Raw genomic sequence first — 27,935 nt, 5'->3', positions numbered from 1 at the left:
ATCCAGAAATATTGATTAGTGGAGCTTTAAGCAGATAGCACAAGAAAGCAAACAGCATCATTCACATTTATTATATGGACTGCTTTTTTTGTCTATATGTTTTTGTGATGAACCCATGCAACTGCAGTTCATTTAGTATTGAATTCATTTCATCACACTTCTCTTCTTATATTCGTCATCTTTGGGAGAATCCAAAACCTTATTTAGGGAAATGTAAAAGTGTTATCAACTTTTCTTTAAAATATCAAAATTAAAAGCAATCACTGTGCCGCTAAATAGTTCCTGACAGAATGACATTGCACTATTATTAATGCATGGATGTGTCCAAAGCATTTAAATTTTGCAACGGGATTGACTTTGAGCTCATTCTCATTACTGTCTATTTTGGGGAAATCTCTCTTATCATTCGAATTTGTTGCTTTGCATGTAATATCTTAATTAGATGTAAGATCGATGCATTAAGGTTCAATATTTCCCTATAAAATAACATATTAATTTAAAACACCAATGGCAGTCACCTTAGACTACATTGCTTCTTAGACACGAACATTTCTCACTCTCCTCACATCACATACCAAGCACACCCTCCCAACTTGTTGGTCTATTAAAGCTGCAGAATTTTCCATCTCTCCCTCTGATCTGTCAATGAGGTGGCTGCACTGAATTGCTTCCTGCTGTGTCGACCTCTCCACTGCCTCAGCATTCACCTGTAGACTCCAGGGGGCATGTTTACTCATCATTCCCCAATTCCTATATGTACCATATCTGCTGGGTTAGATGAGCTCAGAGTCTAGACTACAAACTCTAACAATGTTCTGTTGGTGTAATAAGCCAGTGGTCTGATTGAACTGTAATTTTTTTTTAAAATCATTCTGGCTGCAGTAGTAGACAGCTCTAACTCATCTGCAAGTTGACACATTTACATTTACACATGCACGAACAGAAACACAAACAGGAACCTTTTTTTTCACGTTTACTTGAACTTCAATAGCAATACAAGACAATCAGAACACTTGAGGCGATATGTACAAGGATCTCGGGGGGAGTTGCAGAAAAGTTCTGAGGTTTTACATGATCTCTGGCTCTGCAGTCAAAAGTTCCATCACCTACAGTCAGTGGCAGGTCGGGGCGCAGAGGTTTTGGTCTTGATGTGAAATAGGATTGGTCAAGAGTTCAAAATCAGTAGGAGGGGATGTGTTTAAGAGGCCCTCCAGTTGGTATAGATAAAATGCTTCACTGTGATACATTAATTATACAAGAATGATGTATATACACACACCCTTTCTCCCGCTTCCTCTCTCAGACACGCATACACACAAACACTCCCTTGCGCACACCCGTGCTCATCAAGCTACGCGCACACTCGTACGTCACGCACACTTCAGCACTTCCTCCTACAGTATGTAGCCTTGTAAAGCCACTATAAAGTCATGCACATGTTCTTTGAAAAGATTTTTTGGCAACACACAAGTGCTTCTTTGACACACTGCTTGCTTGCTACAGGGAGGGGCAACACCCAGCCGATGAAGCAATAGAAACTTAGACGACAGGCCAATAAGGATAAGCACCGATGAGATGGGAAGACACAGCAGGGTTTAGGGAAAGAGAGAAGAGAGAGGGGAATAGGAGGAAGAGTTATCAATGGATCACAGTCATACAAAAGTAACAAAACATGGAAAGGGGGGAAGTCTCGTGGTGATCGGGAGATAGAAGCAGGGAGGAGCCATCACTTTCATAGGCATCACTGTTAATCATCCATCATCATTAACCTTTTCATTAACATAATCATAATCGTTTCCATCAGCTTGATCGTCATTATGTGTTGTTATTATCACCATCTTCCTCCTCCTCCCTGATTTCTATGCCCCAATCACCACCGCCCTAGTCACAGGCTCGTCACCCGCTGCATCTGTCCATCATCTCCTTCAGAGGAGGGCTCTGGCGTGTACCCTGCCTCTCCATTGGATGCCATCGGTGGTGGCTGGTAGAAGGTCTGGAGGTGGTTAGGCCGAGGGCCCAGCGGGGGTCGCCCGAGGCTGTACGGCAGCTCCAGAGATGGCCGCTGAGGCTGACCTGTGGGGCTGACTTCTTCTGGACCTTCGGGGCTGCTGTCTGGGTACGAGAGGGTCGGGGGGGAGTTGCGGGTGTAGAAGCGAGGAGGGGAGCTGCTCCGGCTGTACACCTGCGGGGAATGGCGGGAATAGAGGTTGTTGGGAGGGGAGTTACTTTCTCGTGGAGCGAATATATTTGTCGGCGGAGAGCTTCGGGGGAAGATACTAAGCGGCGGTGAGCGGCGGTCTCCAGGGTAGAGAGGGGAGGGGTTTGAATCTCGGGCGTAGATAGGTGAAGAGTCAGCATCAAGGTCGAGATCTGGGGTCAAGGGCAGAGAGAAGCTGTCAGAATCTTCTCGCTCACCATACCGAAGAGACCCTCTGTCTTTCCCTCTTTTCCTCCCATCTGGACCTCCATCTTTGCTCTCAAACAGGAAGGATTCCTCCCTGTCTACATCCATCCCTCCTCTCCACACGTCAAGCACTCTGTCCTTCTGTTTCTCGCTTTCTCGTTCGATCCCTGCTCTCCAACCATCTCTGTCCTTTAAAAATAGGGATTCGTCTTTCTCTCTCTCTATTCCACCTCTCCATCCATCCATCCCAAAATCTTTCTTTTGAGTTATAAAAGTCTCTTCCCGCTCTGTCTCCGCTCCTCGCCACACCTCCACCCTTCCATCTCTCCTCTCCAGCATATGAGACTCCTCCCTCCCTCTGTCAATCCCGCCTCTCCATTTGTCCATCTCTCCATCTCTCTTCTGAGAGGTAAAAGATTCATCTCTCCCCATCTCTCCTCCACTCCTCCAATCATCCATCATTCCATCTCTTTTTAATAGAAACGTCTCATCCTTCTCTCTGTCCTGGCCGCCTCTCCATGTCTCTACACCTGCCTCCCTCTGTTTCATCAGCAGTGGCTCCTCCAGGGCCTTGTACAGGGGCTCTGAGTCCTGTGGTGGAGGTGGAGGAGGAGGTGGGAGGGGCCTGTCGCGATAACGATCCCGGTCTCGCTCTCTTTCTTTCTCCCTGTCTCTGTCCGTCCCTCCACTTGACTCTGCAGTGCTGCGGTGGCGGGACAGAGTACCAGGCGTGCGGCTGAGAGTGGAATAAGGTCGTGCTTGTACATCAGGGGGACGCGCTTGCTGTCTTTCCTGAAGCCCACGGCGTCCCAGAGTACCTTGCAGCTGTGAGTGGTCCCCATCTTTAAGCAGCTCACGGGACTCAGAATCCCCAGAAATGCGCGCGTGTGACCAGCCGTCTTGTAAGCGAGGCGTTGTGGTATGATCTTGTCCACGTGTCGTGGAATGTGTCTCAGTGTCTTGTGTGAGGTGCCTTGTTTGTGACCAGCCCTCTTGTGCGTTATGCCGTGTGCTTGGCTGCAAGGAGGTAGCCCATCCCTCTTGTGGCGGCTGTGCGTGTCGCGTTAACGTGGCAGTGTGAGTGAGAGCCGGCCTGTCGTGGTGGTGCGGCCTCGCCAAGCTGCCGTAGCGCTCAGGAGGAACAGGCATGGGAACTGAAGGCCTCAGGTTGCTCTGTACCAGCTCTGAAATAATCATCTTCTCTAGTGCTGCTGCATCGGACAGATTACGACGCATCCCAGCACCACCGCTCAGATCTGCTCCCCCGTGCGGTGTCAGGAGCCCCGGGGAGATGTCGTCCCCTCCCATTCCAACTCCTCCGTCCCTCAGAAGGTCAGTGCTGCCCACTACTCCAGCTCGGGACCCAGGAGTCGTCCCTAAACCGTGCAGGGTGAAGGTGTTGGGGGTGTAGCCTCCATTGAGACACACACTGTCCAACCCACAAGACTCCTGGCTTTGTGAAACGCCACCCTCTGTTAGGAGAAAAAAGAAAATGCCAGTCACAAAAAGCCAAGGAACCCATAAGAACTTTAGCATTAAATATATATGAATGACCAAATGAATGAATGGGCAGCGTTTGGTGTTCCTGCTGAGAGTGTTTTGGATATTAATATTTCTGAATGAAATGTTTGGTTATGTAGCCACATGGAGAAATGTGCTTTATGTCTTTATGGTCTGTGCATTGTGACTGTGTGCAAACATTTCACAGATAGTCTATGAATTGAAGCACAGTGCACAAGGGAGTGGCGCTCAATGATTCAAGTGAGCACAAGAGGGAAGAGCTCATACTCTGCTTGTTTCTGAAGGTTCCTACTGGTCCATGTTAAGACAGAAAGACAGAGAGGAAAAGTATCAAAAAAGAAACAATTATTTCAAGTCGAACAACTAAAGCAGAATTAAACAAACTCAAACAAATCCAAGCATCCATACTGTACAAAAACAGACAACACTGTACTGTGCAAAAGCTTTAGGCTATTAAAAGCTAAACAAACAAAATTTTTGCTTGTATAAATGGCTACTGTATATAATAGTGGTCTAACAGTCACTCAGTATTCAGCATAGCCTAGAGCTTTGCAGGGTTTTGTGCATATACATAAATAAGAGAATGGTAAAAGATAATAATAAGAGAAGAAAAGAATAGCCAGAGAAGCAGGGAGTATAGAGAACTGTATTAGGATGTACCTGTGGAGGTAAAGGGTTGATTATATCCCTGGGCCAGCACTGTGTCATATGGAGAGGCTCCAGCATGAGTCTGCAGCACTTGGTTAGTAAGAAAATGGTTCCCCAAAGCAGCTGATGATAAAGAGGGAGAAAATAAATGGCACATTCTTTGTCTGCAGAGCCAGCATATCTGAGCTATAAACTCTTGTACCTCGGTTAAGAGTAGGTGTATTATTAACATCCGCTGCAATGAAAGACGACTCAGTCTGCCTGCGAACGGTGTCATTCCACATCCTTCTGATACGACTCTGAAACAGACATATTACAGAAGTTCAAACCTGGCTCAGACACAAAGAAGGAGACTAAGAGGCACAGAGTGCTTCAGCATACCTGTCTGTTAGCCGTGGCCCTGCGACTCTGGCTGCTGGTGTAGCGGCTGTTGGATCTAAGGGCGGCACCCTTTACCGAGTCTGGAGAGCTGGACGAGGAAGTTGCGCAGCACTGCGAAAGACGCAGGCAACGGCCATAATCCTTCTGACCCTAAAACATTATTTAGTCATGTAGAAGACGGCTTTCTTCAAATAAATTATGCCACTGACAGACACCTGCAGTTATTTAATGATTCATGCTCACTGACACTGACCTTCCTGGCGAGGCTGCAGTGCAGTATGCTGATAAGAAGAGCCTGGGCAGTGTTGAGGGACGAGAAGAGGTAAGCCAGGAGGAGAGATGGAGCAGATAGGAACATGAGGCCTGAAGACCAAGTGACGCTCTGCAGGAAGAGCAGTGTCAGGGAGCCAACTGCCCATGCCCTGCAGACACCAAAGCAAAGACATATTTTACTTTTCTGATGAGCAATTTAAAACATAGGTTTTCACTTGCCTCACGTTGAAAATGAATAAAATTCAACTGTGCCTCTATTTCACAGGGCAGCTAAATTATTAACACAAAGAGGAGGAAGGAGCATGTAACAGCACTGAGGTTTGTAAAGCCAAATGTATCTGACAGCCCCCATCAGCAACAGGAACTGTGAAAGAAAGCTGTGACAGATGTGGGCTGCACTACCTTGAACATGCTCGACATTACTCACATACACACTCGCTGACTTTTTCTCTTTTGTTGAATGAATGCTTTTTCTTCCCTCTATTTGTCATTTTTGCAGCAATGCTAAGGTCTGACCTTTACTCACTCAAAAGGACGCAGAGTCTACATAGGTCATGCTGCTATTCAAGACTGCTGCAGTGCATTTAATTCGGGTTTTTAAAGGCTACAGTTGCTGCACTTCTTCTTTCAGTTCTCTTACCTTTATTAAATGATATTAATGAAATTTCATTCAACATTAATAATAACAAATGCACTCGAAAGATGTTTAATAAAACGGACTCACAATCAATTCATGCTTTGCACAATGACACATAATAATTCGGCACGAGAGACTCTTACTAACCTCAGGTTGTCATGGCGACTGGAGTCTGGCTTCAAAGCAGCGGTGCTGTGCATCTTATGTAAGGTCATCACCAACACAATGAGGTTTAACTGATGGCAAAAGAGGAAGATCAAACACAGTCAAATATATGCTCATTAAAACAAAATTACTGATCATGACGCTATGACACAGTCAAACAGGAAACGGTTGGCATTTCTAACACGAGATGAAATCTCACCGTAATGATGACAGCAACAGGTCCGAGGAAACTCCAGATGAAGTAATTGTCTGTGCGTAGCCAGCATCTGCAAATATATACAAACAAAACAACGAATTACAGGAAAATAGGAATCTTAAGAAAAACAAATTAATAAGCAGGAGATGACAAAACAACGGAGTAACTGTCCCCATGCAAGCTTCCAAGAATGTGGAGTCAAAGCCACACACAGCAAACACACCCACAGACCAGTCATCTTACGCAGTTTTCGAGCCGTAGCCTCTAAAGTCGATGGCTGCGGACACGGCCACCACCAGCCCAGGAACAGAGTATCCACACAGGTAGAAATACTTCCTCCTGGAGTTCCGCCCCTCGAACACCTCCCGCTGGAGCAGGTACAGTTCCACTCCTTCCAGACACAACCAACAAAACACAGAGAGCAGCGAAAAGTGCAACAGGCCGGCGGTGATGGAGCAGAGAACCTGAAAAATCAGGAGGCAGCCAAAAAGTGATTTATTACTATTGAGTTATTATGTCAAGCTTTTAAAATTATTATCTAGATCAAGACGCACTTCTTTAAAATGCTATTGTTTTCTAGTCCAATATCATCATAAAAAGAAATAAAACACTAACAGTGTACTGAGTCTTGTTGGCACCAACAAGGAAAAGAACTTCAGTGATGAGCAGGTTAGCCCACAGGTTACAGTGAATGGTGCTGTGGTCTGTATGCCAGGGCGCCCCCTGGCAGCACAGTGTGGTAAGGCAGGTCGCCAAGCACACCAATGCTACCGAGATGCCAACCCAGGAAACCACATAGACAAAAAGCTCTTCCACACCAGCTCCGAACTGACAAAGAAAAGCAGACATGAAAGAAAGTGTAAGACATTCATAGATATTTATCTTGATGCCCATTTGTTTGTGGGCATATCACATGCTGAAAACTGCTGTGTTTCTATCCTTGTTCCACATAACATTTATTTAAAGGAATGCAATCATACCAAACAGAGTGAGCATCTTACTGAGAACACAAAATTTAATTTCATGGCAGAAAAAATATTCTGCTACATGTATCACTCTCTCTTTTACAGCCACAAATCCAAATTATCACCCACTTTGCACTTGATTTTTAAACAACATTTCAGAGAGAACAGCAGGGGTGAACTCCAACTGTGCAACCACAAATGGGCGCCGTGGCGGGCGGGGGGAATCGACAAGTTCCTGGTGGGTGAGGATGGAACAAGTTTTTTTTTTATTCAACTTTAAAGTCTGTCAGCTGTTCATCTCAAAATCTGACTTTTAAGATCTTAGTCTGACCACACAAGCAAATGCATGTAAAATTACAAGAAAAAACGTGACTGTTTTCAGTGGTACGTCCATACTGGCATAATAGTTGCCAAATTAAACATATTGAAAATACATTCTGTGCTCAAACGGTGCGAATGCACAATGGCAATATGGCGAACAGTAGCTTCCACGAATTAAATGCTGCTATGTGTCAGCGTGTGTTACTTACAGCAGGTTGCTGGTATGTCATGAGGACAGCATAGCTGGACAGATGGTTGCAGGCGCAAGTAGTGTGTGTGTTGTTTGTGTGTAACAGGCGGCAGCCCTGTGTAGACCACCTGCCATTCCCAGAAACCCCTGATGCGTTCCAAAAAGAGCAATTGGGACCAAAGTGGTTCTCCAGCTGAGGAAACAAAGGCATCAATAAACAGTATGTTCAACACAGCAATTATGCAAAGTGTTACAAATTTGTTCATTTCAATGTGACTTTTACGCTGAACAGAGTTAAGAGACCTGCAGGTGCCTAAGAGTGAAGATCACTGGCTCGGTGAGATACACTCTGCTGGATCCTCTGTGCACAGATGCAGAGATGACATGAGAGTTCACCACCAGGCTCTTGTGCCTGACCTCTGAGCTCTGGCCCAGCCCCAGTCCAAGCCGCAGGGTCGAGTTCTGAGTTGTCAGGAAGGAGCCCAGGTTCTTGTAGAGGGAAAGGACTAATTTCACCTGACCTGGAGAAAAAACAATATAAAATAGCATGAAATAATTGATCTGGAATAATGATATGTCTGAAATCTTACTATCTGAGAAAAGCTAGTATTAATTCTCCAAACAATCAGTCTTAGCCATGGTTTAATAACTATAATTTAAGAAGAAATCTGTTTGTAATAAATATCTTTGTCACAACTACTGCTGTGAAAATAAGATTAATATTTCCTTCTGCAGTGCTCTTATATTTGGTGCTATGGCTCTGTTATGGGAGTGCAGCACCAGGTCCCCGTGTATAGGACAGGGCAGGCACTGCTAACACAGCAAAGAGGTTTATATGTGTGCAGAAGCTATAGGCAGCCTAAAGATTCAGTAAACAAGTATCAGCTTAGCCATTAGCTCATGTGGCTTGGCACTGAGATCAGCTGATCTGCCTGATTGCAGCAGAGCTTGAGGATGTGCCCTGCCTGAACTAACACTGATCAGTTTCTCCTATGTGCCACATACCGTTGTTGCTGTACTGTTGCAGGGCCAGTGCTGATATCTGTAGGATGCTGTCGCTGTCGTAAGTGTTAGGGAACTTCAGGTCCTGTATGTCCGCCTCTGTATTTAACACGTACACCTCCAGATCTGTGCATAAGAGGACCAGAGGTACACACAAGTCTGGATGAGCTGCTAGTTTGAGGAGAATATGACAAGAAAACGGACGAAAAAGTCAGCGTACCAACATTTGGTGCCCTGTCACTGAAACGTGCTTCATAAAGGTTATTAGCCAAGAGAAACGCTCCTTTTTCTACTGCATCTAATAGCAGTGACGCAGAGCGTGACTGGTCAGCATTGCTCATATCAGCCCAGGACACAAGAGCTTCAGGACCAAGCAAGTTGTCAACTGTCTGAACAACGGCCTGAAAAACAAGAGGGGAGAGACAGTTACATCTATCAGTCTAGCTAGCTAGCTAGCTAGCTGTCTATCCATCTATCTTACCTGAACATAAGCTTTGCATGTGCGTTCTCTCTTCTGCAGCTAAAAAAAAAGCAGAAAAACATCTGTTAGATATCTTTTAGAATCGTCATCGTTGACATTTCTGTTCATTTCCAGGAAAGGTCAAGCACACATCCACACTGACAACAGCAACAATTTACCTTGTTGTAATTGCGTGCTGCTGACTCTTTATTGGCTGGTCTCAAGGCCTGGAGCTGAGCGTCCAGTATCTCGAGCAGCTGTTCAATTAGCTTGACGGACATGCTGACATCACCGGCATAGATCCGCCCCCGGGTCAGGTTGACCAACTCCCCGGCGATGTTGGCTGCATTCTCTCCACTCTTAATCTGGAGTGAGGCGGGGGTGTTTAGAATGTCAAATATTTTGACATTTAAGAGAGAGCTGCTTGCTGACTAGCTTTAGGGCATTTGCACAGCATGCGTGTGCATTTGTGGTTGTGTGTGTGCGTGTGTGACTAACCTTCTGTGCAATTTGGCTGACCCAGGGAGAGGTGCAGTTGGAAAGGTCAGGGCCTCTGGAGTTCCAGCCCACTGGAGACGACATGCATTGATAGGAGGCTATACCTGCAGAGAAGGAAAAGGTGACGCAGAAAGTCAGAAAGGAAACCGACAGTTTGTATTTTATAACACCAGAGCATAGACCAGATATGAGACAGATGTAGCCTCTGTGTCTGAAGTAAAGCCATTGGGGAAGTCCATTAAACTTGGCATTCTTTCGTATTGACAGAAGGGGGCCTTTAGTTGATTCTATAAGAGTCTAAGAGAAAAATCTACTTCTCACTTGATTTATCGTCTGAGAAAAGACATTCTGGATGAGTTTATGGTTTTAGTGTCTAATTTCATATGTTATGTTAGACCACACAGTACTCATTTTACAAACGGTCGTCCAATTTAGAGTAAAAAAATTGTCAAGGGTATGCTTTAAGATTGCTACAACAAGTTTTTTCCTGCTTCAAAATAGGCCATTAAAGAGTGATTATGCAAGTAAGTACAGTTGGTCCACATAGCGCTATGGCAATAATCCAGCAAATATGTCTACACTGGGGTAGCTGTGGGAGAACATGCGGCTATGTGAGAATAGCCTGTCCCATGCATGCCCCAAGTGGGAGCACTTACACAGTTTTGTCTTTTGAGATCCCCTATATGGCCCCATGATATCCCATGGTAGTTTTGCTTTTTTAGTGGGTACCCATGAGAGTTTGCTGTGAGCAAACAAAAGTGGGCATGCCCACAGAAAATCCTCTTTGGCCTCCCATATAGTGTTTTTAGGGCAGCTGCTGGTGGTGGCACATGCTTCATAGGGCATGCTGCAAGCCTACAGTGAACCCCACTTGGACACCCTCTCTGCTTAGTGTCAGCAAGTCACAGTCATCTGTACCCCACACGTCATGCTGGTACTGGGCCCCACTGTGGCTCCACACGGACATGTTTGCTTGTAAGTCTGTGCATCTTTCTGTTATTTCAGGTCAATTGATAAGCAAAATTATAATTTATGAATGATCAAATTTCAGGAAAATGCCTGGAGAAGCATCCAGCATCCTCAATTTCTCAGTAAGAGTCACCCCTCCCTTGTCCCTTTCAAAATACCTAGATCGGGACAGCCAAAAATGCTTGACTCGAGTCTTCAAACAAGAGTCAGTGAACCAGTGGCCAAAATGTCTGACACATCATCTTTTACTTCACTATGTGTGTATTTTTCACTTTTCTATGCAGATAATTCCAATTTTATGGTTTATTTTGATAAAAGCACAATTTATAAAGGTATGTTTAAAACTTTAGGAAATCACTGCCTTCTTGTTACACCGTACACATTTAGTTTTTCCTTCTCAGCTCGTCACTAACTTTGCTTGTGCTTTTGGTTCCGAGCAAGTATTGCACAATAGGGTTAATTTTTGCTGAAAACAGCTACTGCTGGAAACGAGGCCAATGATAATGAACCCTGCAGTTAATAACATAATAACAGAACTGCTGTATGAGCTAAAAGAAGTTGCAAGGCTCTCCACAGCAGAAGCCAGGTGATTATTTACCATGAATTGAGTTTGAAGCCTTTATCTGCTTAATTGCTGCACACATTTTGTTTACAAGACATTTAATGAAAACCAAGACTGGACACTTGTTCTGCAAATTAGGTTTAAGTATGTAACAACAGCCACGCCTGTTTCCAGTTATAACCATCGTTTAAGATAAGACTCAATCATCACTGCCGTGCCAAACCCATGTCCAAGCCATTCAACATGATTATGAAGAGGCAAAACGCACTCCAGGCATCTCTACATAATCTCCATAAGAGTTGCTCCTCAGAGGGAGGCAGGGCTGAGGAAGACAGCTGCACAGCGAGAGGAAGAGTCGCTGAACCCAGCTTCTCTACACACTGTAACCTCTCAGACTCATCTGAGGCAAGTTCAAAGAGAGGACATCCGACTACATTTCAAAGGGAAACAGGATACACACACACACACACACACAAATGATACTACACACACATGAAACAAACATGTTGGCATGCTCACATCTGCGCACACACACACACACAAACACACACACTGGCATGCCCACATCTCCCACACCTACCCAAAGACCCCTTAGGGCAGGGCCTTTCCACGGTCTCCCCCTTTAGGGTAGGGGGCCACTGCACCCCTCGTGCCACCCGACTCTCACATCCTCCCACCTGACCCAGTCCCCCAGGGGCCAAGGGGACACGCAGAGGAGGGCGTGGGGTCAGAGGGACCATGGCTGTGATCGGCCGCTGGTCAAAAGGCCCTCTGTTGATGACACCAATTGGATGGGAGGCTGACGGCCGTACTGGAGTCAGAGCCACTGTGGCTGTGTATGACCGGACAGTGGTCATCAGAGAGGACAAGGGCCCTGGAGGGTCAAAAAGCACTGTTAATTCTCCACATTTATTACATTAGTCACCTATGTCCAGTTACACAACTACTATCATTCAACTAACCTTTAGTAGGTGGTGGTGGTGTGAACTGTAGAGGGTATCTCAGTACATAGTAGTTATTCCACACATACAGCTGGTTGTCTCTAGGGTTGTAATCTATGGAGGAGATGTACTGGTAGGGGTTTGGGAATGGTATCTGAACAGGAAGCTCCTGCCCACGACTGGTATCGTAGGCATAAACCACCATGTTGCTGCTGGCTCGGCCATCTGCCTGCCCCTCATCATCCTGGAAAACAGAGCGCACGGCGTAGAGCACACCGCAGGCCATGAAGGCGTTGCTAGCTCCACGTTTGTCAAAGCCAGTTGCCCAGGTACCCTCAAAGCGGAGAGTGTAGGGGTTCACCTGCAAACAGGAAAGAAATGATGAAAAAATCAAAACCTCCTCTTTTCTTTCTTCATCCTTTCCAAAATACAATCATCGATCTGTTTTTCCTTCCTCCTACCTGGCTGACCACGATGCGTCCATTATTGGCTTCAGTAGAGTAAATAACCCAAAGGCCGTTCTCATCCACTGCCAGATCGATGTCCGACTTCCCTCCCCAGCGGTAAGGCGAGGTATCGTGGTAGTTAGCATTGACCACCACTGCCTCCCCGCTCTTGATACGGGTGCGTAGGTCATATTTCACAAGGTTGCGTGTTCGCTCCTTGTTGTAAAATACGGCACCGTCATACACCACAAAGCCTGTACCATCCACACGGCTGGGCAACCTAGGAGATTATTATGAAATACGTCATGAAATGTGTGAAAATATATAGTTTGTGACTTTTTACTTTTACAGAAGAACAATAGAAACGATATGGAGTCAAAACATCAAAAATTGGCGTGTTGTGTGTTGACCGGAAAGCTCAGCTCAGATTAAAACCACCCAGAACATCAACAGCACCAACTAAACATCAGTGATATTAGCAAGATATCTCCACAGAGTCCAAAAGATACTAAAATTAAACATCAACCCCAGCTACACTTAGGCTAGCTTCATTCATTTGTATTTTGTAAGCAGCATAAAGGGATACATTTTGTTATACACAGCAAAATCTCCAGTGTTAAATTAACACTAGAGAGTGTCTATATGGGTCCACACCTCTGAGTGTTAAATACAACACTGTTGAGTGTTAAATTAACACTTTTGACAGTGTTATATGTTTAAAAGTAACCTAGTCAGTTTTGAAGATTAACAATGGCTAACACTGAGCAGTGCTGATTTTCTAACACTGGAATATTTCTAACATTTTGAGTTATTTTCCAGTGTTTAACACTCAACAGTGTTGTATTTAACACTCAGAGGAGTGGACCCATGTAGACACTCTCCAGTGTTAATTTAACACTGGAGATTTTGCTGTGTACAATCTTGTGTTGCATAAGGAAAATTAAATTATCTTGAATTCTGATTCTTTAGTGGCCTAATTAGGATATTATTTTGGTGACAATTGCAGATATTGTGGTAGCCTTAAGAGCATTTATATAATACCTTTTAATAATCCCAGACCTTTTTATTCATCACTGAGAGCAAGCCTCTCAGAAGCTGCATGCATAGATTTTACCACTAACTATGCAAACTACTACACAAAGAGCTAACAAATGAGTGGTAACACATTTAATGAGTGTAGCAGAAATCTTATCATCTATAAATGGCAATGATGCTTTTAACTATAACTCTTCTTATTTAACCATACGTTATAGATATAGAATATATGAAACCAACTTTTTATACGGATAAAATAAATGTTTTTCTTTTTCCATAATAAATTGATTTGGCTAAATGTGAAATAAGCCCCCAAGGCCTGCAAACTGCCATTATTTTTATTACAGACTACTTCATTGATTTTTTTTTCCAGCTGTGATTAATCTGTTACTTTACAGTTTCTTAAAAAACAATAAACAAAGCAGACCCTAGAGTAACTGAATATTCATCAACTATCTCAACAATATACGCAGTACACAAAGCACTCACTTATAGGTTGTGGTGACTCTGTTTTGCCGATAGTCATCCCAAGAGGCGTACTCATACAGCACCTCTGTTCTATAGGGTGTCCACGGCATGACATACAGCCTGTCACCAGCTTGCAGGGGGTCTTTACACCAGGCCCCTGATTGATGCTCCACCTCCAGGAGCGAGGAGGCTGGCTGGATGCTGAGCAGTGAGCCAGGACACACGAAAACTGGAAGATGGGAATTAGGTGGGGTAGAGGCAGGATGTGAGAGAGAAGAGACAGAGAGAGGGAGCAAAAGCGCAGGAAGGGAAGTGCGAAAAAGAGTGAAGAGAAAGAAAGTGGAAGCAGGTGTGGGGAGAAAATGGATCAATGCATGAAAAATGGATTGAATTAAATGCAGTCAATGCAGCGAGATTAAGGAAAAAGAATGAAGAGAAAAAGAGAAAGGGATTTAAAACACCTGTGCTGATCTCGAGAGGCAAGCAACAGAAGAGACGTATAAGTGTTGAGAAATCACACACTGTTAGTGTGTGTGTGGTGAGTAATACAACAGGGACACTGCAATGAAAGGTGTGAGTGTATTTATGTGCTTTTTTGTGTGTATGTGTGTGTGTGTCTGTGTGTGTGTGGGTTAGTGCAAAAAGAGTGAAAAAGAGTGTGAGGTAGAGTCAGGGACGCAGAAGGCGGGGCTAAATTTTGCCTTGAAGTGAATGAGAGGGCAGGTTAGTTTACGCCGAGCACAACGATTGGTCCACCCACATGTCAATAACTGTATGGACACATATGTATACTGTACAGTCTCACACTGGCATGCAAATAGGCATGCACACACACCCACACATAAGCAGTGCTTGGTAAGCACACATCCAGACGGATATACAATCACACAGATTTCGTCTTATTTTTCCTATGAAGATAAATAAGGGGCTCTTCCTATAAGGGAAGAAAAGGGAAAATAAGCATGAAGAGGATGACTAGACAAGAAGGAAGGAAGGAAGGAAGAAAGGAAGGAAGGAAGGAAGGAAGGGAGAGTAAAAAGTGAAAGAAAGAACAAAAGAAAGATCGAAAGAAAAGAAAGAAAGAACATAGAGGAGGGAAAGCTTCAAAGGAAGATTGTGTTTATGTACGTGTGAGTGGCTGTGTTTGTGTTGGTGTGCACAGAGACTGAAGGAGAGACAGAGAACAGAGAGATCAACCAGGAGCAAGAGGGAAAGAAGAGGTGAAGAAACTAAAGCAAGAAAGCAAGAGAGAAAAGATGAAGAGAGACTAGGTGCAGAACCTGGATAAAATTGGATAAAAGGACGGCTTTCTATACAACGAGAGATGGATAAAATGGGGGGAAAAGAACTGAGTAGGAAATGAAAAAAGGGAGGGGGCAACATCCAGCATGATTACGAAACAACGTCCTAGGGTAGGAGGAAGAGAGAAATGGTAGGAGAGAGGAAGAGAAGGAGAGAAAAGAGGGGGTTCGGGGGTAAGGAGAGATCAAGATGCTACAATGTATTGTCTTTACCTTTTTGGTCCACTTCTACTCAAGCATAGGAAAAAAAAGAGGGAGAGAAAGAAAGAAAAGTCAGAGGGTGAAAGAAGGGAAGTAAAGAGAAGCAAGAAAGCAAGCAAGAAAAGCAGGAGAGAAAGAAAGGAAGGAAGGAAGGAAGGAAGAAAGGAAGAAAGAAAGGGAAAAAGAAAGAAAGAAAGAGAGAAAGAAAGATTTGCACAGATAAAGACTTTGGAACTCATTCTCACCACATACATTATTGTTCACGTAAAAGGAAGGAGCACGAAAGAGACCCAACATATTCTTCTTCCCTCTTCTCCTCCCCTCCCACCCTATCCTCTCCCCCTTCCCTCCCCCACCTCCCCCGATCTCTCCTTCCCTCAATCAGGCTCCTGTGGAGAAAAGAGAGCAACTCCCGTGGCGTGAATCTGGAAAAGAAAACACACACGCATGCACGCGCAAGTGCATACTCCCAAACACACATACACGCAGAAGACATTTTGGCAAACAGTTTTTCTCTCTGTACTTTCTCCGTACAACTTTCTTTTTACATTTCAGAAACACAAGCATGCACACACGTTCCCTGAGAAACAAAAACAAAAACGAAAACTCCCAGTCTTTTTCTATCCATCAGTTTCTCAGGGAACTAGTAAACATCAGAAATCATACGTACAAATAATAATAAACACCAAAAACCTAAAATGCATCTTGGTGAAAAAAAAACAAAAACATAGGTTAAATCTGTGTGCACTTGTGTTTGTGTTTATGTATGTGTGTGAGTGTGTTTGTGTGTGTGTGTGTACATACAGTATATGTGTGTTTATGTCTGTTGAAATAAATATATATGCATACTCACTGTAAGGGACACACTCATACTGGATCTCCAAGTACTTGTATGTTCCAGGACAGGGGTCTGGGAAGACATCAACCCCTGCAACCACCACACACTGAGTCCTGTTGTTACACCTGGAGGACGGATGGATGGATGGATGGATGGATGGATGGATGGATGGATGGATGGATGGATGGATGGATGGGTGAGTCATACGGATGATGGAGAGAGAAAGCAAAGGAAGGAAGGGGAGTGATTACCAGACAGGAAAGGGGAAGCAAAGGACACTCCATTTGTCTACTCTCCCTCTCACTGAATATTGATCAGTTCTTCGAGGAAAACACTGCTGAGTACACAGCTAATGGTGCAGCCAGGCACTCATACTTAGCTGGAGAGGTTGCTTCACCTGCATGTATACATGACACACAAGACAACCTACTAATCAGCGTGTATGTTGTGCAGCAGTGCACACATACAAACAGTTCATGCACTCATTGATTGCCGTAGCCACTTCTAAAAGACGTATTCAAATAACTCGAGTACGATATTACAGTTTGCATCTTTACTGCGCAATTTTTAACTGCTTATGCAAATATAGTGTACACACAGCAGGATGTGCAGCCCAACACATACTCACCTCTGTGACATGATCTTTAGTGCGTCAGGGAGGTAACACTGTGTGTTCTCCATCTGGAAGGGGTCTGCATCACAGATCTTATCATCGGTGCGTCCGTAATTGGCAGTCTCCACCATAACCACATCGCTCCCTGGGCAGCGCAGCTCTATGGGGTAACCCTCACATGCCAGCTCCCTGCGTAGCAGGCCAAATGGCATAGCGGCCCGGGACATGGCTGCACAGTAGGCGGGGGAGAAGTGGGGTGAGGCAGCAGCGGATGAAAGGGAAAGGCGGAAACACAAGAAGAAAGAAAAGCCAAGTTTTCAAAATTTACTACAGGCAAAAGGAGCTTCATAGTTAAGTTAATACATTTCTAAAAATTGGCATTTGATTTATTTTTGTAGTGTCTGATTTTGAAGGGAGTCAAACGGCTTCTTAGAGCTATAAACCAATTACTGACTCCCATGTTTTAATGTCCAACTTTACAGCTGAAATGAAAATAGTTTTACCTTCTAAAGCTAATTTAACCCCTTCCTAACAATTTTCTTGTAGTAGTCTTCAGGCTTCTTGAAGGACATTCAAAGTTCTTCTGTGAATGTTGGCTACCGTTCTTTGTCAAGATGATTCCAAAACACTTCAATAATTTTGAGGTCCGGGTTCTGGACTGGCCAGTCGTAACTGAGAGAGCATATTGCATGCTTTTCTATCCAGGTATGATTTTACTGCACTGCCAGTGTGTTTGGGATCACTGAAAATGAAAAGCTGCATCTCTCCTGTGTCAGCTATTTTGTGGATTTTTTTCCTCTTTCTTAAGGACATGACTTTCAAACACTATTCATCTGCTGTATAAGTAGTTTTTTAGACCTGCCACTTCTTCTTTTGTCCACCACTTGTCCAGCTTTGTCAATTTTTTTAATAGCATACCGCACATCATGCCATCAAGTTTTAGGCTAACATCTCATCTGGTGCAGAAATACTATTTTATGCCCGTCAAGCTGGCATTTTTCAGAGATTCGTCTTAAGAAATTGAAACAAATTATCTGTTTTTGTGAAAAGTACAAGGACTGAACTGAAAATGTGTGAAAAGCAAAGAAAACGCTTAAAATACATTCAGAAGATGTTTCTTTCTACACAAAAAGCTTTTTGCTTTGTATATCTGTAATAGTACTATTGCTGGCTCCTTGCAAAATATAAAAAATGGTGGTGGCTCAAAACGTTTGCTCAGTACTGCATAAACCACCTATTAGTATTATGGTTTGAAGCAATAATTCATAATCATGGATGCTGGCACAGTCTCACATTTGTTTTAAGCCTTTTTTTTGCACTTAGTTATGAGTGGTGCTCTGTGATGGATGCTAACATGCAAAATCGAATCCCAAAGTTACGAGATGTTAACATCTGACACCATGGATACCGTATCTATGGTATCCTTCGTATGCTATGGATGCACTGGATTTCAGGGAAATTCCATATTGAATTAAATATCTGCCTAATGGTGAGCACGGAGAAAAGGCAGGGAATGAGCAATTTCTGTAGGACTGGAGACTGTACAGAATGTGATACTAACAATATTAACATGGCCAGGCTGATTACATCATCTGGGCTACATTGTCAGGCTTTGGGAAGATAAATACTCCTGGTCTACAGATGGGATCAGCTATCCAATACCACGAACTATAGGACATTGATCCCATTAATGATTCCCTAGGATAGAGACCTTACTTTGACTGCCTCATTCAAATCATTCCCATACCTGTATTTGTTAGCACATTTAACACACATTACACATGCTTTGAAATTGTGAAAACGTTGAAAACCGCTAATTTAATCTTTAAAATGCGCAAGTGTGAAAGCTAACACTGGAAGGAATCCCAGATGTGACTGTTGACATAATCTCGTCACACCTCCTTTGTAACAGCTACATGTGACGCGCAGCTTTGAAACCACTACTGACACTCAGGTGCTCGGTAAACACAATCAGACAAGTATAGGATTTCATTTTCTTTGAGCACTACGTGTGAATATGTTAAATACAGGCTCAGCGAAAACACTCACCTGACAACCTTTTAAAGCTGTGTAAACCATGGTTATTGGAGAAAATCCCATTACCATTACCTTAATCCGCTTTCTCACACGAGTTTGAGTATCGTGTACGCATGACAAGGTGTTTGCAGCATCAGGATTAAAACATTAAAGCAACACTTTGGTGTGACTAGTATGCTGCTGATGTACTGTAACTGTCTGCCGTGCTGAATAGCTGATTGTTAATCGACTTTGAGCTACAGGCAGCTCCTCATACACTTGTATTCAGATCTTGTGTTTGCGTAGGTCAAAGCATGTCATACAGCTTGTCTAGATGCCTTTTTTTAGTGGCACTGGGCTTCACTCGATTAGATGTGAGTCACTCAAATTTGTGTTGCACTGACATTATCTATGGCGTTTCAGTTTATAGGATTCCTCCTACTTAATGCTGTCAGAATCAACACCTCGACGTGACGCTTACCTTGGCCAGAGGGCGCAACTTGAGCCAGAGTGAGCACGCCCACGAACCACAGTGACACAGCCATGCTGGGCAGGAAGAGTTAGGACGTCACACCACCACAGTGCTAGGAGAGCCTGGGGAGGAAGCAGTGGAAGTGTGAGACTGTGAGTGAAAAACTGCACCCTCTCGTCTTAGTGGAGATGTGTGTGCGCGCACGTGTGTGTGTTGGATGGTCAGAAACCCACACTGACTATGAAAGAGTGCACATGAGACACCACAGCAGGGTGGAAAGAGGACAGAATAATAGAGACAGACAGACAGACGGACGGACACAGAGCGGGAGCAAAATAAAGATAACAATTGAACAATCGGTGCAGCGAAAAGCCCCTCAATCTGCTGTTACCATGGTGATAGCACAGTGCAGTCTCAGGAAGTGAGAGAGAGAGAGAGGGATGGAGAGTGAGGAGGTATACAGTGGATGTGCGTATCTGTTACTGAAAGCGCACACGTGAGAAATTGTGTTTTAAGTCTGTAATTAGCCAGAAGCAATACTGGCAACTGACCCATAAAAGAGTCTTAATCTTTCTATCCTTAGACACACACACTCACAGAGGCAGAGGGCTGGGCTCAGCTTAGGCCACTTTTCAGTAATCCTAAATAAATCATGTCGTAGAGACGATCTCTTCCCCCGCAGGCGTAACTAGGTAAAGCAGCTGACTGAAGACACAGGTGATCAGAGGGCAATGGTGCACTGTGGATTTTTATGAGGGAACATACGGGGCGCAGGAAGATGAGCTACAAGAGAACAACAGTAATATGACTCCTTACTATAAACTGAACTCTTGGCCCTGGACAGAAGGGAGAGAGGAGGGGCCTCATGTACGCCATAACATTTCTTTTTCCTTTTAGGATTTCAGCTACAGCTGTAGTGTGGACTGCGTAACCAGAATTACGGTCTTGGGAGGTTGTGTGTGTGTGTACATAAACATATGTGTGCATGTGTGTTTATTTGTGACTCGGTTTTCGCTCCGTCTTCTTGTTAGGTAATGATGGCCGACAGATTTAGGTCACTCCTCAACAAATGTCCAACACGCATTCAAAGACTTGCGCTCGCACGCACACACACACAGACAACCTCGCACGCATTCGGGCACATGCGCATAAACTAAGAAAGAGAAGAGAAACCTCTGCCTTCTTTAAATCCACTCAACCAACAAGGCTGTAATAAAGGCCCCAGGACCAGTGAGCTATGCACACGCACACACAGTAAATATAAAAGACTGAACAGAATGAGAACATTTCCATTTTTTATCAGATGCACGCACAACCACGCAAATACATACACACAATATGTCTAGTCTCCTGCAAACCCCTTATGGCAGCATTTTCTTATGCTTGCTACCCCAAATCTCTCTCTTTCTCTCTTGCTATCTCAGACCCCCCCCCCCCCCCCCCCCCCACACACACACACACACACACACATAGATGCAGAGTAAGTAGAGCAAGGACACTGATGGCCCTTGACAAAGCCACACACCCGGTTCCCCCTGTTTGCACCACCATGCTTACTGCCTACAACCAAAATCCTGCCCCGGGGAAGCGGCCGGCCTACTTGAAGTGGCAGCTATCTCTAAGTGAGTGTATGAACATAATGCTTAGAGTGAAAAAAATTACACAGGCGCACACATTAACGTGCATGCTGTGAATACACCCAACCATTTACAAAGAATATACACAGAGAAAATTCGTTTGCATGTTTTGCTGGACGATTTCATGAAATAAAAATATTCTCAGTTCATCATTTTACACACAGCTACACGGCAGTGTAGCTTTACAATGATAGCTGTTACAAGAATTTAGGCGTGACATCTAAATTCTTGTAGTTTAGACGGTAATCACACAATTCTGCATCACACAGATCCTTAAGAATGCGAGTAGCCTGTTGTAGAAATAATGTAAAAATCAAGTTACGTACACTCACGTGCATTAGAGGCCATACAATCAACAGAGGGCGAGATAGAAAGAGAGACTAACCTCCCTCTCTTTGGTCACAGAGCAATCAGTGCCTGAGGGTAGATCACTATGAAGCACAAAGTGACAAAGCAGCCTTGTAGCACTATGCTCTTAATGGATGAATGAATGTGTGTTTGTATGTGTGTGATGGAGAGGAGAGACTAATTAAGAGGTGTGGGGGAGAGACATAGATTAGTCTTCCAACAGAAACCCTGAAAGGTTTATTGGCTGAAAGACTTTTTAATAACAAGAGTGGGAGAATTTTCTTGTCACTATGGATAATATTTAAGAATCAAAACACACTACAGTGCCTTGTGCAACTGCCAGTTTCGGACCATTGACCTCTACATTTCCCAGAGGGCTGAGGCCTACATGCTGCAGTCAAAGCCACTTATGGGGTTTTAGAGCCTGTATGTTTGTCTGGTCGATGTCTGACTCCTGGGACTAGAGATGTCGCATTCCCCTACATGCATGAGGGTACACAGAAAATATGGTAGTAACTAGCATATCAAGCCAAATTTTTCTTTTATTTTCTGTCGTATTTGTTATTTTTATGATTTTAACCCCTACTTTATACATATCTGGAATACTAGCAGGTATTAATTAATCCCACAGAAGGCCAGAAAGACTCCCTGGTGTCTCGTTCTGTGCCACATTTTTTAAGAGGTGCAGGCCGGGATCTCTTACAAAAGAAAGTTTTTGCACAAAAAGTAATTGGGTTTTCTCTCACTTAAAGAATTGAGTCTTTGCTAAAGACTGCAGGAAGACTGATTAAACATTGATAGGTTTCCTCACATATTTATCACAACTGTAATCCTGCCTTCAGCACACACTCCCTGAGCTAAAAGCACACCATGCATTTGTGCTCTTTAAGCATTTTCTCCGTATCAGAAACTCTCCAGAATTGTACGGGTTTGCTCATTAATCATTCTTTTGTTTTTACCTGATCAGTGCGAAGCATAATAGCTGAAATCTGTTACTGTCACATTTAAGATTATTGCCCAATCTGAATCTTTCTTAAAGCACATAATTTACTTAAGTCTGTCTTCAAATAATACTTTTTTTTTTTTTTAAAAAGGCATTACAACTGTATCTGCTTTCCATAAGTGGACGTAAAAAAAAAAAAAACTTCTTAATATGACAAAATCCAAAGGAATTGCCTGATTGGTTGATTTTAAAATTAGTCGAAGTTTATATATAGCCTCCCTGTAAAAAAACAAACAAATCCACTGTCCACGCCAGTAAGAGGTGGGCGGAAACCAATCTCAGACCAACAAGGCGTACAATAGGAGGCTTGTGCAGCATTCATGTCAAGTGGGTTGCACGGTGGAGGTGGAAAGATTCTTATGCCAATGAGTTGCAAGCTTTCATGACAGCTGTATGAGTGGATCATGTTTTTTTTAAAACTATGTATAAAATTGCATTGACAGTGTACAATTCTGTGCATTAAATACGGGTGGATGGCAGATTTTGGCTGCTTTGAGGAGTCCGTGTTCGTTTTTACAGGCACTTTTACTTTTGTCACGGTCCATGTGTCTGCCCAGTCAACCCAGTAAGGCCACATGTGTTTTTTGTTTTTGTTTTTGCTCTCTCTCTCTCTCCTGTGTTCGCTCTGCCTGGGCGGAGCTCATTGCGGGCTCCCCCCCTTTGGCCCACGCACCTGGGAGCAATCACACACCTGCGGCCCATCATCCTGCTTTCCTGACTGCTAGTTAAGATGGCGGCTCAGTGTTTCTCGTCGCTGGACCGTTTTGCGACACATGTTGGTGTAGCCCCGGCTGACTAATATCTCGTGTCTTCATAGTGACTCCCTTGCGGTGGTTATCTCTCGTCTTGTGTGATGTAGATTCCTGGACCCGTCCCTTGAACCTCTTTGGATTTCAGAGCGCGAGTGTTTGGATGAGCGCAGTGGCGCGTGTTGGAGCGTGTTGAAGATTGGAGCGAGTGGGCGCACGAGCGAACGGAGTGTGGACCTACGAGCGTGTGTAGAGTGTTTTCCCTTCCTGACCCGTGAACCCCTGGAGCCACGTTCATTCCCCTCGTATTTTATGTGTAGTTCACCGGCTGTTGTTTGCTTCAGCTTCAGTCAGGGTTCCGTCAACGCTGACAACTTAAAGTACCGACGAACATAGTTTATAGCAGCATGTGATTTTTGTAATAACAATTTAGATATCGGCTTGAACCGCAATGATAAGTCGATCATCAGAAAAATAACATTTTTTTTTCCAAAAAAATATCTAAATAATAAGTAGGTTTTATCTTTCTGATGCTTTCCTTTGTTTTAAACCTGTGAAAATGTTGTGTTTTCGGAAGACCTACAGGCTCATGTTCAGCACATGTTAATATTTGTTTGGAAAACAGTTGTGCTGATGTTGCAAAGTCTTGGCACATCAGATCTCTTGACAGTTTGCAGAGGCCTGATATTAGATGATCTGTTAATGTTTCATGGCCAATAGTTTCTAGGAAAGCAGGGAGTTCCAGCCAGACACAACTGGCTCAGAATAATGTTCGCCTGCTCGAAAGAATTGAAAGTGACATCTGTGTTCATTTAGATCTTCTCAACATCTAATGAACATTTTATACTTTCTTCAAAGTCTTCTTTCTCAATTTAGGAGGTATTTCCCTGACACATAACAAGAAAATGTGCAGTGACTTTTTAGCACAGATTTGGATTTTTGCCATCACATTTCACATCTTTAAGTTTCTTATTTTAGGGGTTTTAACTTGCTGCATTAACTGAAAAAAAAAAAATTCCCGTCTGTCATATTTGATCTATAAACAGCTTTTCAAACCTTGTCAAATCTATCTGAAATTATATCGCATTATGTATCGATACAGCTGCACAGCAAACACACACACACACACACTCACATATGTGAGTAACATACGTATATGTGTTCATAATTGAAAGTGTGTTTAAGTATGCAAGTGATCCTTTAAACTTAAGAAAATGTGGCATTGCTCCCAGTTGTATGTCAGCATAACCTGCTCCGATAATGTGAGCTGCTGGAAAATGTCATCAGAACAAACTCGCAGAGTAAAATACAGGATTGCGGTTTGGATTTTAAAATGTCACATGGCTTGGAAAAGGCCTTTACGCCACTAGATCATCAACTGAAGTACGAGAGAACAGAGCAGTCTGGACAGAAGGGAGGAAAAAAGGGTTTATTAATAAAATATTTTAGCAAAATAGCAATATTAGGTACAGTGATATGGCAAAAATTTGTCTCCTCGCAGAGATTTTGTCAGACCGTGTACATTAAAATCACTTGACTAAGCAAAAGCATACGCACATATCTGCATGTCAGCTTTACAGATTATGTACGATTTATTTTTCGTGTTTAAACATAACCCCTGGACAAAATTAGCATAGTTAAATACGTCTCATTATTTGTTCCACAGTCTGACTTGGAACTGTAACAGAATATTAATTAGCTGCTCTTTTGACATTGGTAAATTTAAATGATTTTTACACGCCAAAGTGTCTGCCCCTTATCTTTGTCATATAAAAATCCAAGCAGATGTCTGTTCTCATATCATGATATTGATATTACACTGATATATCCGCCCACAGCTCTGCACAGGCTTGCATAAAATGCTCACAGCACAAACGGGGAGACTGACTCAGTGTGTCTGACTGATTCAAGGAGACGTGAGAGGAACCTGTTCGAGGTGGTCCGAACAGAAAGAGACAAATATGGTGCATTTTACAAGTCAAATGACAGAAAACCCATCCAACTTGTGTGTGCGCATGTATGTGTGTGTCTGAGTGGTTTAAGCAAATCACTGTGTCCTTTCTTTTTACTCCACAGTAGTTGATGTAAATGATCCCTACATGGAAACAAACCTCATTACCTTTGTTTTCTCTTTCTCATCCAACACACAGTGCGGACGCACACACACACACACACAAACAGAAAGGAGTCACCGCTCTAAAATCTGGGTTCACAGATAGTTCTCTATATTAATGAGCTCTTTTTCAATGTTTTTGTATCTATAATTAATAGGACACAAACGATGTCTTTGCACACCCTTGGCTACAAATGAATCAGGGATTGAGTCTGACAGTAGAGCAGGAGTCCTGTCACCCACTGAGCTCTTCCTCCATCTATTCCCTTAGCCTTTCTCCCCTTTCATTCACCTCCTTTGTCCTCTGCATCTCTCTATCGCTCCGTCTCTCTTTCTCACAGTCACTCCAGTCTCTCCGCCTGGCCTCCTCCACTGACCCAGTCCTCTCTTTCTCTCTCTGAAATATTGATAGTGGACTCTCACTCACTCGCTCTGCTACCTCTCTTCATCTCTTTCTCTTTTCTCCTCATGTTCCCATCTGTGGTGAATCAGCAAACCAAACCCGCATTAAAACCCCTTTTGTGTGTGTGCGTGTGTGTTTTACATCACTGCTCACTGCAGCACACATGACGCTGCAACCAAAGGTGTGTGTTAATGAACACAAATCACACCACCCATGACAGACCCCTCTGGCGTTCCAGTCTGGGACACCCTATCACAACACTTTTTCCCCTCTCTGATCTCCAAAGACGGGTAATCACGTGCCTGTGAATATTTCACAACACTCATGGCTACTACTGACCAAGCTTTAATGGCAGCCAGCGTTAAAAACCCCAGCACAGCAGCGCATGGGATCCATGTCCACTCAGTGATCAAATGGCCCTTGGCAGCAGCAGAAGCAGAAGCAATACCAATGAAAGAAGCGGGGCACCTGTGCTGTCCTCTGGGGCATTGATCATATATGTGCGATTGTGCGTGTGAACGAGAGAGAGAGAGAGAGAGAGAGAGGAGGGGCGGAGTGCATCCTCATAGCCTATATCCATATCTTACCGTCAATCCTCCAGTTTCCCTCGTCCTCCTCCTCCTCCTCGCTCACTGCGTCTCCCGCATCCCGTCTCTCCGCGCCCTCACCCACAGTACTCTCCTCCCTTTCTCCCGCTCCGCTGCGCCCGATGCATTAAAAAAAATTTAATACTCAATGGGGAATTAGTGGAGGGCGAGACCTGCTGGGCTATACGACAGTCATTAGCGTGATTTGTCCAGCAACAACTGGGCGTCCTCCGCCTGTGATCAGTGCGAGAGGCAGGGTTTTGCTCTGCTGGACCTCACACCCTCCCTCCGTCCTGTAGAGGCTCGATGTCTTCCCGCTGTGCTGTGTGACTGTGCGTCACGTTGGTATCATAATTCCCACGGGTTTCATGCCCAGAAATGATGCGGGCTATAGGCCTTATAGCCCCGATGGATGAAGGGAGGGAAATAAACGGGCACACACGAAAACAATAATTAGGCGCAAATTAACGCACAAACCTCGACCGCTCTGAGCCCCTCCGTCGATTTCTACGGCTCGCCGAGCTCAGCTGTCGTTTGTCATTGTTGATCGTACGCCTCCGATGCCGTTCATTAGGTACATCCTTGCATTTAATGGAAAATAACGTCGACGTGATAACAGCCGCTTTGCATATCCTTGAAGAATCGTGATGGGGTGCAGCGGCACATCAGGACGGATATGGAGAAATGTCAGGCTTTAAAAAAATAGGGGGGGGGAAGCAAGAATCGCGTTATAAAATAATACTGGGGTTTAAGGGGGGAAGGAAAAGACAACAGCTGGACGGTCAGGAAAGATACAGTTTCCCGTTCCTGGCCTCGCCTTGCATCCGTCCGTCTCTCTTCTTCTCTCTCTCCATCCGCTGGTCCGCTTGTTGCGCGTTCTGCAATCGAGAGCGCGCAACGCGTCTGCGCTTCTGCGTGTGTGCACGTTTGTTTATGCGTGCGCGTGTGTACTTGTGCAGAGAGAGTGGCGGGGTTGGGGGGGCTTCGGCTATATTGTCAAGGTTTGTCTGAGTGAGCAAAGCTGCTGTGTAGGCAAAAGCAACGGAATATGAAACACACAGCGGCTTGTGTTTATTCAGGCATCTGTCTCCTTTTACAGGTCCGACCAGCTCCGATGTAAGTTTAGCATTTACAGTTCTGTGACCACATCATGGTGAAAGGGGAGATGAGCTGTTTGTTAGCTACCCTGTGCTGCACAGTGCACAGACATTTGTGCAGCACTGCTAGAAAATATGACCTATTTGTCAATCTGGCTGTAATGTTAGAGCTTTGTTATAAATCATCATGTCTCTGCCTTTTCTAAAGCACATCAATCCATAGCAATCAAACCTGATGACACCTGATGATACTCTGGCTTCCTTCTCTGTCTCTGAGATGCATTTCAACCCCAGTGCTGCTGCTGTGATTACTATGATTACTGTCATTCTGCCTTAGCTTTTTGTACTTGTATTTTAGAAGTACTGGCAGCATGTAGTTAAGGCATGGGTCACTTAGAGGATATAGAGGAAGGAAGAAAATGTCACAAAGAGAAGGAACTGTTGCAAAGGAAGATCTTGCCTGATCAATCGAAAG

The 27,935-nt window shown here is 44.1% G+C and overlaps 1 protein-coding gene across 5 annotated transcripts; it reads right to left on the bottom strand.

Annotated features, from left to right (window-relative positions):
• Positions 1 to 808: 808 nt before the first annotated feature.
• On the bottom strand, positions 809 to 27,694 carry LOC101487011 (adhesion G protein-coupled receptor L1). 5 transcript variants are annotated; one of them, XM_004539103.3, is made up of 26 exons: positions 26,364 to 27,694; positions 19,533 to 19,645; positions 17,051 to 17,264; positions 16,438 to 16,547; positions 15,597 to 15,611; positions 14,104 to 14,311; positions 12,595 to 12,859; positions 12,155 to 12,494; positions 11,773 to 12,066; positions 9,662 to 9,765; positions 9,343 to 9,528; positions 9,185 to 9,223; positions 8,924 to 9,104; positions 8,707 to 8,829; positions 8,005 to 8,222; positions 7,721 to 7,894; positions 6,841 to 7,053; positions 6,469 to 6,689; positions 6,229 to 6,295; positions 6,012 to 6,100; positions 5,208 to 5,376; positions 4,955 to 5,104; positions 4,776 to 4,872; positions 4,586 to 4,696; positions 4,193 to 4,216; positions 809 to 3,876 (listed from the first exon to the last, which is right to left on the bottom strand). In XM_004539103.3, the coding sequence occupies exons 2-26, from the start codon at positions 19,594 to 19,596 to the stop codon at positions 1,886 to 1,888; spliced, it is 5,667 nt and encodes a 1,888-aa protein (XP_004539160.2). In that variant the 5' UTR covers positions 19,597 to 19,645; positions 26,364 to 27,694; the 3' UTR covers positions 809 to 1,885. The 5 variants fall into 5 exon arrangements, with proteins under 5 accessions (XP_004539160.2, XP_023009546.2, XP_076741217.1 ...); XM_023153778.3 differs by having other exon boundaries at positions 4,193 to 4,213; XM_076885102.1 differs by having other exon boundaries at positions 4,955 to 5,065.
• Between the last annotated feature and the right edge of the window lie 241 nt (positions 27,695 to 27,935).

This window comes from Maylandia zebra, linkage group LG6 (genome assembly GCF_041146795.1).
Source record: "Maylandia zebra isolate NMK-2024a linkage group LG6, Mzebra_GT3a, whole genome shotgun sequence".
NCBI lineage: Eukaryota > Metazoa > Chordata > Actinopteri > Cichliformes > Cichlidae > Maylandia > Maylandia zebra.
Note: the sequence above shows the minus strand (reverse complement) of the source record. Positions and strands in the feature narration are given on the sequence as shown.